General features: G+C 37.5%; 1 protein-coding gene, 1 long non-coding RNA gene and 2 pseudogenes across 2 annotated transcripts in view; 2 read left to right on the top strand and 2 right to left on the bottom strand.

Moving 5' to 3' along the window:
* The window catches only part of LOC110056909 (WD repeat-containing protein 1-B-like), a 48,162-nt gene extending 38,695 nt beyond the window's left edge, over window positions 1-9,467 (bottom strand). The window contains exons 1-3 of the mRNA XM_020763464.2: window positions 9,245-9,467; window positions 8,964-9,085; window positions 3,005-3,095 (exon numbers count right to left, since the gene is read on the bottom strand). Of these exons, the coding sequence (XP_020619123.2) occupies window positions 3,005-3,095; window positions 8,964-9,085; window positions 9,245-9,452 (421 nt within the window). The 5' untranslated portion in view covers window positions 9,453-9,467. The remainder of the gene's footprint in view (window positions 1-3,004; window positions 3,096-8,963; window positions 9,086-9,244) is intronic.
* Window positions 429-2,083, top strand: LOC149117929 (uncharacterized; annotated as a pseudogene).
* Window positions 4,116-5,129, top strand: LOC110056910 (uncharacterized; annotated as a pseudogene).
* Window positions 9,468-11,650: 2,183 nt separating the features above from the next.
* LOC149117928 (uncharacterized) overlaps window positions 11,651-17,513 on the bottom strand; it is a 28,409-nt gene continuing 22,546 nt past the window's right edge. Inside the window, exon 3 of the long non-coding RNA XR_016206662.1 lies at window positions 11,651-15,079. This is a non-coding gene — a long non-coding RNA (uncharacterized LOC149117928). The remainder of the gene's footprint in view (window positions 15,080-17,513) is intronic.

The following is a 17,513-nucleotide window of genomic DNA, read 5'->3' as shown; positions in this document are numbered from 1 at the left end:
GCAGTTTGCTTCTGTCATTAATTTGAAATCCACTGGAAAAGATTGCTACTATGCCTTAAGAGGAAATATGTCTTCCCTGTTATTGATGCTTGCTGGAAGAAAGAACAAAACAATCTAATTAACACTCTAAAAGACAGGGGAAGCCAGTGAAACTAGCTGGAGATAGCCGCTGTAATTCCCCAGGCCACAGTGCTACATATGGGACTCACACAATGTTGGATGTTCAAAGTGACAAGGTTGTAGACTTCACGGTTGTGTCAGTTTGTGAAGTAAAAAACTCAATGCTTTGGAAAAGAAAGGTTTTACAGAAACACTTAAAAGCATTGAGGAGGCAGGAGTGACTGTGGCAGGGGTTTCAACTGACTCTCATCCCCAAATTAAGAAATATATGAGAGAGGAACAAAAAGATAAGAAACACCATATTGATGATGGAATGCCTGCAAGAATGTCCAGAAAAAAAACTGTCGGCATCCTCAAAAAAGAAGGGCTGTGGAAAGTTGAGCCAATGGGTTCCCTCAATCACAAATCACTTTTGGTGGAGTATTAAGACTTGCCAGGGAAATGCAGAAATCCTGAAGGAGAAGTGGTTGTCAATAACAAACCATGTAGTAAATGGACATGATTTTCCAACCAACAGAGTGTTCAAAAAAATGCCAGCATAATGCTCTCATTGAAAGCGGGCGACGAAAAAAGTGGCTCACTCCAGGTTCTCCACCACACAATGAATTGTTAAAAATAGCTCGACACAAGGTTGCTCAAGACTCTTCCTCATCTTACTGACTGTGTATGCACCATAGCACTACAGGCATACCACTCCCTTTACCTTACACACTTACCTAAGCATACACACTATTCCCACAAGGTGATGGAGGAAGCAACAAAGCTCACTGCTCTTGATCATAATCACAATGTGACATGACAACAGGTAAGACAATAGCATGTACTGTACAATTGTTAAAAATTTATCCTAAAAATCACACAAGTGCTCTCTCAATGTCATGTAATTTGACCTGTAGTTAATCCAGTTGTTTCCCAAATTAGAGAGTACATGTATGTACCCCTATTGTTAACTATAATGTTCTTATCTACTTTTTGAAAACACACCCATTCCCTTGGTACTCAGGGTAGCAATGCAATATTCACTTGACAATTCAGCACTTAAAGTGTCCATACCGCCTACAGGGTTTTTGTGGTTTTGGTATCTCTATAACATCTAAAAATGCCTTCAAACCAAAAAAATGAATTCAGATGCTTTTTTTTGCCATGAAATCAAGCTTTAAATTTCCCGCTTCAGCACACCCAATGAAGTTGACTGCGTAATGAAAGATTGGTGACGAATGATGTCACTTCAGGAAGGTTTCAAAGCTTCATGCTTTTATTTTGCTTGCCTGACAACCCCATTGTTTCACCAACTTCAGTTTGTTTTTTGTCGATGAAAACTCCTCACCACTACTGAAACAAGTTACCTGAACTAGCAGGATTTGGCAAGTCCTGACTTGACGTCACAACCCATTCCGAAACCCAGACTCTTTTTTTGCACTGACTCACGGTCAACTTCACTGGGTTTGGTTGAAGCGGGAACTTTAAAGCTAGATTTTAGGGCATTAACATGTCGGAATCCAGTTTCTTTTCTTAGAATACCTTTCTACACATTATAGAGATACCAAAACTACAAAAACCCTGTTGGCTGTATAGGCACTTTATAGTGAACTTTATTCCACAAGTCAATACAAAATAAAAAATGGAATTTTTGTGGCCCATGATTTGACCAAACACCTATTGGGTAGGTCCGAAATGAAGCATGCACATATTAGGTAACACAGCCCTGGGATCACAGCTATGCTTTGTGATGTTTCAGGCAACAATCCAAAGTGGCCAGAGGAAAGGGTAGCTAAGATATAAAATTGCATGGAGCAAGGTTACTGGGTGACATGATGCTGAGCCTGTGCTGCAGGAAATGCTAAGTGATGTTATTGACAAAACTGAGGAAGTGAGCACCGCAAAATCACTAAATATGGTTACTATAAAAGTGAAACATGACATAGTAGCCCGGATTATAAATAACAACTGGTACACTTCATAAGAATAATTTTTTATATGGACATATTTTTAATGAATCACATGGGAGCTTAAATTAAATATATACGTACTCACTTGGAACTTCAGTAGCAGACAAATCCATGCCTTGCATCAAATATTTTATGCGGATAAGGGTTGTCTTAAGCACTGCTGCATTTAACCAAACTACCCTAAAATCATCTTGTTGTGTAATACAGGTAATTGGTTCGCTGTTAAAGTCAGCTAGTGCTGATGTTTCAGCAACCTCTTGACAACACAAACATTCTCTGGGTTGGCTCAATGTTGTTGTGGCACAGTTCGAACATTTGCACCACTCCAGGCTCAATAGACGTCAGCAACCTTCCTCGTTGCTGCCACCTGAATTTTTGTCTGAACTTGGATCACTGCTGCTTTTTTCTCCCTCTTCGTACTCTGGTTCAAATCAATATGGAGTCACTGAAGATTCCTCAGCAGACACCATATTGGAAGTCTTCGACACACAGTGACGTCACTAATTCCCATGAAACATTTCGGAAGAAAACATGGCGGTGTGCAGGACATTTTTTATCAAAAATGAACACTTTGCATTTGAATCATGTAATGAAATGTTGATTCAAAACCACTGGAATTGTTAGAGATAGGCATGAAGTATTATTTGACAACAAAACTATTTTTAAGCCGAGGTTCCCTTTAAAGAATAGAAAAAAAATTCACGAAATTTAATACACTTCAATTCTAATATCCTTTCAAAATCGCAAAATTTAATACTCACAAAATATGGCACTTGACTTTTCGCCAAATTAATACTGGGGAAATTTAGTGAGAATAAGGTAGTATCCGATAGATAGATATTGGACTGGCAGTGGAGCAATCTGATTGGTTGATTTTAGTTACTGTCCCTCTGAATTAACTTAGTCATAATTCATGTACAAATTTAGCAGCTTACCTCCTGATGCAATGTAATATCCACTGGGTGCATATACAGCAACAGTTGCCTCTTTGGCATGTTGACTGTACACATCACAAATTTTTGGATTCTGCATGTACAATAGAGGTTAAAAATTTTACTTTCATGAGCAAATAACAAAGTTCTTTATACATGTACAACAACTCTGCTTAGTTCAAATCACTTGAAACAAAATTAATGAAAAATGTACATGTACTACATGCTTATTGATTAACATACCACAAAGTTCTAATAGTAATTATTAATAGTAATAACAACAATCTTTATTCACACTATTCAGGTACAAAAGGAAGGTAAGACAAAAAAGAAACTATAGAAAACATACTGATAGAGGTTATATAACTATATGTTCAATTTGAGTCAGTGTACAACAGCCAAAGTAGCAAAGCTTTTGAGTTGGCTGCTGCTTATTTACAAATAAAGAAACGAAGGAACGAAGGGAACAAATAATAATTAAGACTAAACTAATTCACAAAGCAAGAAATGAAAATGGGAAGAAAATTTCACATTATCAGGGTTCAAAATTATCAGTAAATTATCAGGGCTCAAAATAATTTTCAGACCGTGGCTGTTCATGTTGCCAAAGAAATCTTAGCTAGGTCATATCCCGTTTCTGACCGCTCAAGTGATGAGGCCTATACACCCAAAAATATCATTTACTTGTACCAGTTGTTGTTGTAGACCATTTAAAAAGTGGCTTAATGTACAGAACAGCTTAAAACTTTACCAAAAATAGCTTTGGCAGGCCTCAGCAGCTCAATGAAGTGGCATGCTGTCAGTGGAATTCTTGCTTGCTGCCATTTTCACAGCAACGCTAGCCTCTGATCTTCGAAATCAAAAACTCGAAAAATGGGGCAGAGCAGAAGCTCAACAGAACAACAATGTCAATTTTGAACATCATCCTTTTTTGATCCTTTTTTCATGTTGTTGGACAAAGATTTACAGTGCTGTGTGCAGTACCGTGAACACCCAGACGGTTTTTTGACATTTTTTTGACATATATTTGACGAGTTTGATCCTTGGTAATTGGCAACTGGCCAATCAGGGAGCAGATAATCTTGTAAGGCGGAGTAGATCTCCCAGCGTGACATCCATGACAAAGACCATGGCAACATACCATGTGAAGGTGAAGTACGGGGAGGAAAGATTTAGTACTTTCTTGATCAAGGATATCTCCCTTGCTAAGCTTATGCAGGTGATAAAGCAAAACTGTTCAGCACTTGCACACCTACCCACTTCAAACATTCGTGTAAGATATCGCGACGAAGACGGCGATATGATGAATCCGTCGGAAGATCCAGATGATTTTGCTTTCGGCGAGATGCTAAGGAGTGCAAAAGAAGTCAAGGATCGGGACTACGGAAAGATTTTTCTTCAGGCAAGCGAAGTAGACTCGCCGCTGCCGAGAAAACTGAGATGATTGGACGTGGAAATGCCGAGTTCTTCCACTTCTAACAAATTCAAGTCGCTGCAACCAAAGCATTTGTCTTTCACACCAACACCTGGTGCACATCTCGCATCTACAACAGCTCCAAAAAATGCAGAGAAAAGTCCTTTGGACTGCCAGCGACAGGAAATGGGAGAAAATCTTAAGGTTTTGAAAGTACAAGTTACCAGCACAAAAGAAGAATTGGAGAAACTGAACAGTGAATCCAGACATTTTTAGTCGCTTAGTGATATTCGAGCTCGACTCTGTAACAACTGTTGTTACAGTGGTCACACAAAAGTAAAATGCTCAAAACCTCCTTGCACGGACATCGGTGGACGTAAAATCATAGAAAAGCATCCCAAACACAAAACGAAAATTAGCCAACTTCAGTGTGAAATTTGATCTCTGGAAAACAAGGCACAAGAAGAGGAAACCCATCTCAAAAGTTTCACAGCCGCACGTGAGCATGCAAAATCTTCGTTTTTCTTTGTTATGAGACCTAGATTGAAGGCACAAAATCAAGTAAAGTATGCGAACAGAAGCCGGTTGGATAGGGATCTGATTATTTTGCATAGAGCGCTCAAAAAGGTTCCTGACTGGTGTGAAGACAAAAACTGGAGACTTCCGATGATTATAGATCAATATGAGAAATCAAATGTAAACATCTATTTATAAATGGAGTGTATCACCACTCACAGGATAGAAGGCATCTTATTTCTCTTCTTGTAATGTTATGTTTTTAGGATTGAGTTATATTCCTCGTGTTGTTTTTCTCAAGTAAAATTAAGGTAAACTAAAGTGAACTCAACAGTTCCTGCACACTGATTTATTTGAATGTGGGGAGTATTTATCAAGGTCAGATAACAAACAACTCGGCTTCATAGCATTGTGAATTTCAGATTCTTGTTCATTTGTTGATTTTTCTGGAAAAATCAACTACTGTCAATCAACTACTGTTGTAGTTATTAGCCAAACAAATCTTCGTTTACATTCCGCTCTTGTAGTTGTACCTCTTGCGTTACTACGTCTATAATATGTATTTTGCAACTCAACAACGTCAACAAACAGCAAACTTTGTAAATATGATGTGTTGTGTTCACAGATATCATGTAACATTTTTCTTAGTTGAGTTTTCTGATCTGGTTTACAAAAAGGTAAAAAAAGTATTGCTCATAAAAAGCATCCACAGTGCTTGAAATATGCATATGAGCTATTGGCAGTAATGTTGAGCATCACCTGCACTATTGCGATTTTGGTTTAATTGACAGCTAACATCTGGTGGCAACGTAAAAATGCCTTTATCGCGTGGAAGCAATAGTCACAGGTGTTGAAATGTGGCGAGTAAGGTGGCTGAAATAATAGTCTTACACCGCAATCGACTAACATGTCCCTGAGCACTGGTTCAATGCGATGACCGTGGTGGAAGCCAAAATTATCCATGACCACGCAGTCTCCCCGCTCAAGCACTGCACTCCCATCAGCTCGATGCTCTTGAAGAACTTCATCAAAGACGTTTAGCAGTTCAAATCCATTAGATGGACCGTCCAGTATATTGTAAAAATCAACGCCGGAAAATGAATGCAAAAGATTTCTAGTAAAATTTGCATTAGATGCTTAGCGCTGAATTTTGAAAGCAGCCTGTCCTAGTGGCGTACTCCGTTCATCCATTTTGGGACTAGGAAAGCCAACTCTAATGCCTTTGAGGGATGTATTTTGTTCATTGTCATGGTCTATCACTTTCTGTTCAAAACCGGGGCTCAAACAAATTTCCTGTGTGATTTGACGTTTGCCAAATCCATCATGATAAAGGTCCAACACTTGTTCTCTGTACATTGCAGGTATGGCTCTTCCATTATCAAAGCTTCCACCATACCTATTCAGTCACACTAGCTGAACATCAGCTAGTGCAAAATAGAATAAAAATACAATTTTGTTTGCGAGACAGCTGTCAGGTCGTAGAAAAAAAAAAAACGGATCGTCAAGCAAACCCGAGTTCAAATATTTTAGAAAAGGAAAACTTACAAGCATTTTGAACGTGAGTGAGTAGCATTGTAGAACTCTTGACCAATATGTCAGTATATCTTTCACAACCATGAGCTTTTAAAAGTCCAGCACTTTAGTCATGTTTGGTTTCCTGCCGAATTCTATCCCGCCTGTATCAACTCGTCAAAAATATGTCAAAAATATGTCAAAAATATGTCATAAAAAGGTCGAAAAAACTGTCTGGGTGTTCACGGTACCGCGCAGCACTGTAAAACTAAACTGTGACACAAGTACCGGTATATGTACATGTAAAGATAAGTAAGGCAATATGGCTCAAACTGAGTTTTTCTATAGCCTTACAGGGCTGCAAGTGACTTAATTTTTCCTTTACCTACAGCTTGACCTTGTAGAAAAAGATGATCACACCTATCTGCTTTATGTGCAACAATAAGGTGATCTAGCTTCTTTGTGGATGTCCATGTGTCATAATATCGCTTACATACATGTAATCTAGATTTCAATTTAGTTTCAACTTTTTCTGACACTTACAGGACGCTGCAGAATTGCCCAAAAAGCTATGTATTAAATGGTAAATTTAATTCATTTAAGGTTACTGTAGACCTTCAGAGGTGCCTTCCGGAAAATGGTCACACCCTGTGGTGCGCTAATATCTAACGAACATTTTGGCCAAGTTTTGTTGAAATCCAATAAATCTACATACACTATTAATTCATTTGAATAGAGGTAATTCACGCAAAAATAAACCTTAAGTTTTCAGCCTCAAAAGAAATTCACAGTTTTCGCACCTCACTGAAGCGGTTGTCAATGTGGCCATGCCGCCAACTAATGAAACGCAGCTTTAAACTTCCCAGTAGGCTACAATAATGCTTCCCAGGAATGAGTGTGCAATGTTTACATTTACAGTATATCTTTATATCTTACATTGTCTGCCGTGAAACATTCACAATCTAAACTGAATCAGCAGATAAATGATAAAGAAGGAAAAGGAAAAAAGAGGAATGCTAGCGGAATAGCCTTGAACAGACCTACTCGGCGAGCCGAGTTGAGTGCGGATATTTACACATTTATGAAAAAACTAAACGCGCAATTCATCTGCCTTTTTGTTTTAGTAGATTATTGAAAAACACTCCATAAAGCAGTGGAAAGGAGCGTTTGGGGCAGTCTTGTCAGACATCAGCAATTAAATTTGTTGGTAATTCCGCAACCTTTGAGCCAGAAGAAGCTAGAGCAGGGCATCGACGAAACATTCGCTCGTGATTTGCGCTTGCGTTTAAATGTGGGAATGCGAAGCACCTAGTCTATCACTTAAGAGACGAAAACAATCAACAAAAGCGACGATTTCTCTGCAAGAAATTGCAAGACGTAATCAAAAGAAGCCAAATATGACTCCGTGGATGAGATCAGTTGCCACGAAAATTGTAACTGCTCAACTCAAAGGTTGACATATTTTAATTGGCTCATCACAGTTTGTGGTTCATTGACTCGTTTTAAGAATTCACGTTTTTGTGGATAATGCGTCGCGTCTTAAGTTTTTGAAATAGTTTTTCTTGGAAAATTCAGATAAAGTAAAAGTCTTGAATTTTGTGTAAAAAAAAAAATTGGACAAAATAGGCCCTCGAAGGTCTACAGTAACCTTAAGCAGTGAAGAGCTTTAATAAAGGGTTGTTGCTACGTGATGGCGGCCAGCTAAATTTGCTGGCTGAGAAAGAGATGACCAGAGGCCCGGCCCAACTGGATACTAATATATTTTTGAGTAGCACTTCCTGACCTTATATGGTGCAAAAACATAATAATAGAAATTATTAAAAAAGAAGTCTGTCTCAATAAAACAAATTTTAAAATTTTCTCCAATGCATTGATTGAATCAGTGAAACTGATGAACTTATTTTCAGTTTTTGTTTTGTGTTTAAAATAATTATTATTTGTTTAATACACTCTATATACATGTACATGCATAGTAGGTTGCTTTTACTGTGACTGATGAAAATCTAGTAACTTGAATTTTCTCGCTTCTAAAGGATTAGAAGTTTAATACTGGCGTGCAAGTTAAACAAAGAACTTTATGCAAACTAAACAAAATAATTAACGAGGGCCAAATATTTCCTTTTATGGTCATGCAAAGATGGTTTCTCGTGCTGCAGGAGAAAAAGCAGCTAAACCTGTTCGACCTTATAAGCTACAGTACTATAGCTAGCAGAACATACTCCTCTACGATTACACAGAGATGTAATTTCACAAAGCTTTCTTAGAGCGGCTTTTCTAGATTCTTCACTTAAAAGTCCTTTAGTTCATGGCACGAACTTTGCGGAAATTAATTAAGGAAATTCCCTCACAGTTGAATGGTACTGTTTTAAACTTTTAACGCCTCAATAGTCATGAAATCTTTGTCTCCCGCTTGACTCATTTGTGGTTTGCGATGCTGCAGCATACATGTTCCTTACTTTAAGCTTTAGATTGAATTACGATGACTTAACTTATAATGGCTTGCAGAAATCTTAAGCTCACCTCTATATCGCGGATTATAACGTTGTTACCATTCGTATATAAGAAATTCTTCCCTTTAGGATCTCCCTTTAGGACTGTCGGTCTCCCTCTCACAGTCCTTGGCGAAGTAGCAAATATGTGTCCTGTAAACATTAACAAAGCTCACTGAAATGACCCAGACCTTTGAATGCACACAAGCACCTGAACGAGACGAGCTGCTGCAACTTGACCATGTAAATTGTTCACGCTATGGATTATAAATTAACGCAGATGTAAACCTTTGAAATAAATAAGGTGCTTACCTTGCTCAAAAGACATTATCGTTCCTGTTCTCTGTACCGGTCTTCTCTGAATCACAGAAATCCACTGTCTTAAAGTATTTGTGTTTTCCTGAGTCTCAGTCACACCTCTTCCCATTCTCGTCCCCAGTGCTACTCGTCTTAAAATATCGTTGACCACGTGACCAAAAGAAACGGATGTACGGTTGCAGTTATGTCCCATTTGTCCCATGTGGCATTTCCTCTGACGTAATGGAATATACGGAGCCAATCATATCATGCGTTCTATCTAATAACACGCAGCATAAGACTGGTAACTAAACTCCGTTGTAGTTTGGTCTTCGAGCAAAATCGAATTTTCGAGAGGTAGCTTATGGAAGCAGTATTTGACTTTGTAGGTCTTAACTCTGAACCAGAGTGACTCTGAACGTAAACATGCAGCGACTATTTGCAAGAATTGCATTTACATCACAAGATTTCTATCGGAAATTGACCGCTTAGGGTATTTTCAGTTTCAAATTCAACATGAAAGTTCGATCGAAGATTTAAACAGTGGTTGCTCTCCGGTTTGCGAACTGTGTGTTCCCGGCCAGCCAATATTAAACTCCGCGCTTCGATTATCTTCAAATCGTTCAGATCGTTCAATGATATTACAGAGGCAAAACAAAATCTCTGAGAAGCAGTGTAACCAATTTTAGTTTCGGTGTCATAAAACTACCACTCAAACTGCGCAATATTTCTCTATTCCCAATCTTGTCACTCACACGAAAGCCGGTTCGCGAAAGCCCTCTACTCAGTATAAGTTTGTTGAGGCTGATTGAACCTTTTTTGATCTGCCGTCTCCCGTAGCATCGAACATTTATTACAGAAAGTTTCTTGTCAAGTAGATTTTATGGCCGGAGTGCTTTCTAACTGTTCCTAGTTCGCTTTGCTTTACAAAACAGCAGTAGCTAGCAGTAGTACAGTCGAAAAACCACACAGCACTTTGTAGCCTATTCAAAACACCACAGAGCGCTTTGTGGCCAATGCAAAACACCACAAAGCGCTATGTGGTGTTTTATTTTGGGATTTAACATTGAAAACTGGATGGCTCGTTGACTCGCAAATATCTCACAGCTATTTTCTGAAATAATTTGGTTTTTCCAATTTTTCACACCACAAAGCGCTTTGTGGCCTATTCAAAACACCACAAAGCGCTTTGTGGTCGTCATCGTTATCATAGCGATTCTGTCAGTGGAAGTTATACTTTGCGGGCAAAACTGGCAGAGGGGCTCTCTTATTTTTACAAGGAGGTTGGCAAGATTTTCGCACCACCCCTTACATTAATTATGCATGCAATTTTTTGACTGACTCGTTCTTTTCACGATTGCTGTTTGAGTATAGTGTGATAGTTTGAGATAGTTGCATACATAATTAATGTATGGCGCTGTGCGGAAATCGTACCTGGAGGTTAGCCGAGTGCTCTTAAAGAAACCTCTGAAAGGAACCAATAGATTTTCGCAAACGTGCTGAGGCAGGTTATGTTAAACACCATTTCAATTTTTGTTTTTAGAAAGAAATATCACCGAATCTCCGATATAAGACTTGATACCCTTAAAAGTACTCGTTATGGTTATCCGGATAGAGCACTGACTGCTAATGAGATTTGCATTTCTGGTATCGACTGGAACTAGCTACAACGGGTGCCTGTTTTTAATCGGGAGAGACGATGAAATGAAAGCAGAAGGTTGAAAATTAGGAATTCAGTGATACCTCAACAACATATCACTTGTTTCGGTTGAAGAATCTTAGGGGGATTTATTATGTTCATTGATTTATAGCTCTATTGTTAGTCCTCGTTTGTAGGCACACCTCGCAGGAATAGACCAATTTCGATATATTTTAATTTCGAATTTTAAAAAATTCAGCCTAACACAATAGACCTCAGCACGAGGCTCTGGGGAATCAACCCCACAAACTCTTATAGTTATTCCCCAGAGCCTCGTACTGAGGTCTATTGTTTAAGCCTGAATTTTAAAGTTCTCACTCACTGACTCACTCATATCGAAATTGGGTTATTTAGCATTGAACATGGAATGAAACTTACGTCGGATACTGATATGGGTATTTCTTTTTTTTTACAAGTCTATAGATCTCGCCATAACATTGCAAGGTGAAGAACTCGACCAATGTTTCACCAACACGGACCTCATACTAGTTCAATAACATAATTCAGTTACGACAAAGATTACACATCCTTTATTTTATTTATGGCTAGACTGGAATTTATACAACTGGTGTTTTCATGAGCAGGTATAATTACCATTATCACTATCAACTGGAATCTTATAGATCTTTATACACAGGAATGAGCCAAAACAATCTGACTTGTGACCTTGAATTAATTGGCTTGAATTATCTGCAATGCTCACGGATGATACAAACCGTTGCTTTATCCAAACATTTTCGAAAATTATATTTTAGGGCCTGTTTTTAGCCTGTGTTGTAAAACCACTATAATCTTGAGATTTGTATTGTTACAAAGGCAAAATAAACAAATGCTATTGATCAATTTCCCATCAGCACAGAGTTTGATTAAGTTTCTAAGATACATATATTTAGCTAGCAACTGCATTCAAACACAAACAACATTGCATTTTAAGGCAGCCAATTTTATGCTTGAGGAAATCCACAAACTACTGCCTTTTACAAGCACCATCCACAGATTAAAGTATTCAACCCCCACCCCTTACACCCTGCCCCATAAAAGTCTTGTTTAAACACCCACCGTTACACTGTATCTTGTAACCACAACTCACTGAAACTTAACATTTGCATTAAAATTACAAAGTTAAGCCCTCTTTAATCAACAGTATGGTGACACTTATCTTATTTTTTTTTTTTACGGCATATGCTTTATTTCAAAATACAAACATTATTTACAACATGGTGTGTCTGTCAAGTACACATACACACTACTTACAAGACCAAAAAACATTGCAATTCAGTTCTATTTAAATGTTCCAATATCATTATGTATACCACCTACCCAAGGGAAAAGAGATATCTACCCTTAAAACACTAAATAAATAAAACTAACTAATTAGACTAGAACGGTGCCCTTGAAGGAGCATCTTCTTTACGATATTTAACTATTAGATGAATTTTAGTCTATGTTCTTCAACGTTATATTTTGTGTTTAATTTAGTGACAAAATCAGAGAGAGTAATTGAGCTATTGTGGAGTTTGCTGGTGTATATGTAATAGCGCATATTATACAACATGGTATAATAGAGTTTTCTTGACAGAGTTTTGTTTGCAATTGAAGAGGTGGGAAAAAGGCCAAATAAAGTTTCTCTAACAGACAGGTGTTTAGTATAATTAACGTTACTGAACCATTGAATAACTCTTCGCTGGAAAGCTTTTGAAAATTGGCAGTTAATAAAGGTATGTTCGATGGAGTCTTCATTTCCACAATATAAACAATCACTATCTTGTTTGATACTGAAGCGGCATAATTCTTTCTTATGGTGACACTTATATTGCTTCTTAATTTATTGCAAGTAACTATCACTGTGAATAATTTTATTATCTTTGTCTTGTTTCAAACAGATCCAATCAAAGCAGTATGGAGGTCTACATTAACAATGGTGGCATTTCACTAGACATGAAAAGACACATGATGTACATGTACCAAAAGCTGTTACATACAGCATAAAACTCTAAAAATGGAACTAAGCAATGGTCTTCCGAGAGTTTCTGTGGAAGTTAAGTCTTAAACAAGAACTTAGAAACCAAAGCAGTGAAGATCAATGAGGAATGGAAAGAGGAACACTCCACTTCTATATTTAACTCTGTAATCTTCATTTGAATTCATATGCCAAAACCAAGGTACATGTACAATGTAGATGTACTTTTCATGCAGAGCAATTATTATGAACATAATTTTCTTCTGATCATCATTCCCCTTACAACCATCTTATCAGAACAGGCATCGTAACAATATGCTTTTCTTCCTACTGGATTTACAATGCAATTTTACCACATCTGCTACAATCTTAAAGTTCATTAAAGTAAAATGTCACGAAGGAAAACCATTTAAATGGAGAATCATGATTGGCTCTTATACCTTGGACATTAAACAACACCACATTTAATGTCATGGACGCTTTGTGGTCTTTGTGTGATCTTTTTGACGAATCCATAAATATTTACCACGGGAAATTTACCTCAGGGAAATATTGGTAACACTCACTAAATGCAGTTTCCCATCGTAAAAGGGTCACTTACCGCGACAAAAAGAGCCCTGTGTAACCGCACCCTAAGAGAGCTATGGTGCTTACCATTGAGCAAAAAAATCCAGAAATTTCTGTTGAAAGTCAAATGGAACAGTAAGGGTGCTTACCATTTGTCAGAATAAACTGGTTGGGACCGATGGATTATGGTAATTAGGGTTTCTCCAAAATCAGCAAACCAACCGAACGAGATGACGCTTACCATTTGCAATTCGATTTCCCGTAATTGTGTTGGCTGATGAGAGACTGAAGACTGGGAAGTTAAGCAAATGGTAAGGAAATTTCTGCCGTTCCGTTCCGACCGGAAAAATAGGACTACCTCTGGAGGTAGTCTACAATTTCCGAACGGATTTTCCACGAAAATTTCCGTTCCATTTCACTTTCAACCAAAATTTCCAGATTTTTTTGCTAAATGGTAAGCACCCTAATTTTCCGCAAAATCCATTCAGAAATTGTAGACTACCTTCAGAGGTAGTCCTCTTTTTCCATTCCGAACGGAACAGTGGAAATTTCCTTACCATTTGCTAAACTTTCCAGTCTCCAGTCTCTCATCAACCGAAAACAGCTGCAAATGGTAAGCGCCATCTCGTTGGGCTGGTTTGCTGATTTTAGAAAAGCTGTTACAATTATTCACCGGTCATCCCAACCGATTTATTCTGACAAATGGTCACTAAGCACCCCTAATTTCCTCGAAACTAGAAGTCCAAACATGTTTCTCCCCTAACCGTTTTCTCGTCTGCAGCTTGGGATTCTACAGAATCTTTACTCAACATTTATCACTATAACATGACAAAATGTATTACATTTGCTGTAATGCTAATCATCAACGTTTATTTGACTGAAATCCCACACAAGTACGCATTGCGGACCTATTTTTTGATATGTTTTCAACGACTTTCTTATGGCTTTCATTCAAACCTGGCAAATCCAAAATTATGAAAAGAAATGTGAGAGGTGAAGTTGTCGACTGATCAACAGGTTACATGATGCTTGATATTTTCACCATACCTAGTTCATGCATTTTGATTAGCTTATTTAAACCATGGAAGGTGGCCACAGTTAGTCATGCATGACTGTGACTGGGTTGTTATAACAAAGATGAAAAGTTCTGTCACTCTTTTGTCCCTTAAATCTAGATCCAACAAAACTATTCACAGACAACATAGTGATTTGTGGTTCATTTAGTAAAAAAAGTAATGACATATTTTCTTCAGCCTTTGAGCTTGGGCTAATTTGAATAAGCTGTTGTAAGTGTAGAACAATCAAAACAATTTCAGACTCATCCTCTATTTACTTAATTACTACTTATTAATACATCTGTGAAAGAAATACTGTCTGTCTGTCTGTGATAAAAATTTAAAAAATCTGCAAAATAAATACTGATTATTCTACATCACTGTCACTAAACTCATCCTCTATTAACTTTCTGTAGAGGTTTTCATCATCATTGTCTTGTTCTTCTTGCCCTTCCTCTTGTTCTTCTTGATTCTGTTGTCCTTCTTCTTCTTTTTCTTCGTCGTCTTCTAACTCCCCTTCCTCCTCATTGATCATATCATCTAATGCCTCCAGGTATGGTTTGGCCAGGCTATTAAAAATATGGAGAGGGATTTACTACATTAATAGACACAACAATATTGTGGAAAACTGACACTTTCTGTGAAGGGGCCTATTTCTTGAAACTTCCTGGCTACTCAAGGGCTTGTCAACTTACAGGGACCGTTTTCAGGCTGCTGTTTTGGGCCCAAAGCACCAAACAACCTAATGAAACTGAAATCAGTTTTTAAAAAGAGCTTTGGAATTATAATCTAAAGTACAACAGTAATATTTTTATAATTCAAATTATAAATATGCATACTGTATTTCTATACCTAAATAAGAAAACCAGTTTTTGATTAATATGATGCAAATGGACTTCTCTATAAACTCACTTCCTTCAACTTAATGTCTGCTAATTTTTCATGCAAATAGCAAACCATCAGTTGTGATTGCAGTTACCCATCTCATTTTATATAGCAATTTTTAATTTGGTTTCAAAATTAACTTGCATTTGGGTTTGCATCACTGTGCTCTGTTTTGCATCCTAGCTGTACTTTCTTTGTTGTGTTGTTTGTAATATTGTTAATACTCTGGTTCTGGTTTCAAGGAACTTCAATGAAAACTGTTCAGACATCACTTACTTCCTGTATGAGATGAGGTAATAAAGTACATGTCATTTTTGGTCTGGGACATTGATGGGGATTCCTGGACAGGCCCCCAGAGGAGTTCCCATCTGCTTTAAAAATTATATCATTAGGCTAGCAAAACTAGTGCTGGTCCCAAACCCCACATTAGAATATAAAATCCTTAAAACTCATAGTCCTGTTGTTATTGGGATAAGATGTTCTACGTTCTGAAACACCTTCGTTACAAGTTTAGAAGCCATAGATTTAGGAAAGCCATTCCCTAACAGGAATGTTTTAATCATTGTTATTTGTTTCTGAAAGAGAGAGTCTATTGCACATATACAAGAAGCCTGGTGCAACAAGGCTCTAACCCAAGCAATTTTGCGAGGCCAACGTTCACGACTAGGAAACAAGACATTCTGTCCAGTGTTTGTGTGCTTCCTATAAATGTCAATGGATGTTCTTTTCAGAGAGATGTCACCATGCCATGGACCATGCCATTATATCTTCAAATTTGTTGACCGTAAAACATGTCAGATTTATTTGGTTTGTCCATCAGCAGCACATCTCCAAAATAATGTCCATAAAACTACTCATTTATAAGGCCACTGTCAAGCATTTTACGAACAATATCGTTTTTGAGTTCTGTCATGATAAAAAAAAAAACAATGGCCTAATGAAGAACCCAACAAAATGCCATCAATTTGCTTGTTGAGTGCTCTCTTAATTAATTTGGTGTTGATCAATTTATCGTCATTAACTCCTAAGAAAACAATCTGAACAACTGTCAGGGCTTGCTGTCAGGGCTTACAAACTCCAATTCCTGTCAGAGTGAAAACAAGTTGTTTTCCTTCCACATCTACATGGGAGAGCACCATATGTGGGTGGTGGTGGTGGTGTATCGAGTTGCGTTTGACAAACCCTTTTCATTTTTTATGTTTCCACATATAGCAATATAAAGGAACTGTGTTTTAACTGTTTAATAGCCAACCACTTTATTTTTAAAAAGTGTCTGTTATTTTTAGTTAAAGTTAATTTGGCTAAAAATTCCTTTCTATTTAAATGTATGTTGCATGAAAACTGTGATCAGGTGGCCCTGGATGCAATTTGTGTTTTTCTGTAATTTTGAAAAGTCAAGCCCCACTGTTTGTTATTACTATTGTATCAAAAAGATAACACCATTCTTATCATGGTTATTCTGACTATTGATCCCATTTCATCATTACTTGCAGTTATTCTGGGCACACTCATCCATGTCAAAGTTTGCAACGCAAATTTTGGGGTTTTGAAGTGTTGGCTAAGAAATTTTGGGAAATATTTTTGTCTTTCACTCGGTGATAATGTAACTTAACTCCATTTACTGGAGATAATATTTTTATTCTTACTGGTGTTTGACTGGACCCCATTTTTTGGACAACAACACTACCGGTAAAAAAATTTTGTTGGCATACTTTTACTCAATTTCTGGAACCAGCTTATTTTCACTTAATACAAACCATGCCCAAGTTTCAGGGAAATCATTTGAGCAGAAGTTCAGAAGTGTTAAGGTCAAAGACATGTAAACTCAACTCTAACATTCACTGAAAGTTTCTATATAATTGACTGTCATTTCCAAAACAAGCCACAAACCCAAATTTTGTGAGAAGCTTGCCCCAAAGCTTGCTAATCAAAGTGGCTAGTCAATTAGTGATTGTCCAAACCATAAAAAGCATTAATCCCTAGTTCTCAAAACACTATAAAATGGGGTGTCTACAAAACGAAGATCGAAGACCGAAGACCGAAGACCGAAAAACGAAGAGCTCATATAATTTTAGGCCTTTCAAACTCAAGGCAGTTATAATCATCGATAATCAGGCT

Source organism: Orbicella faveolata, unplaced genomic scaffold (genome assembly GCF_042242905.1).
Source record: "Orbicella faveolata isolate gen_17 unplaced genomic scaffold, um_ofav_v1 contig_1, whole genome shotgun sequence".
Classification (NCBI taxonomy): domain Eukaryota; kingdom Metazoa; phylum Cnidaria; class Anthozoa; order Scleractinia; family Merulinidae; genus Orbicella; species Orbicella faveolata.
The sequence above is the reverse complement of the archived record's forward strand: the minus strand, read 5'-3'. Positions and strand labels throughout refer to the sequence as shown.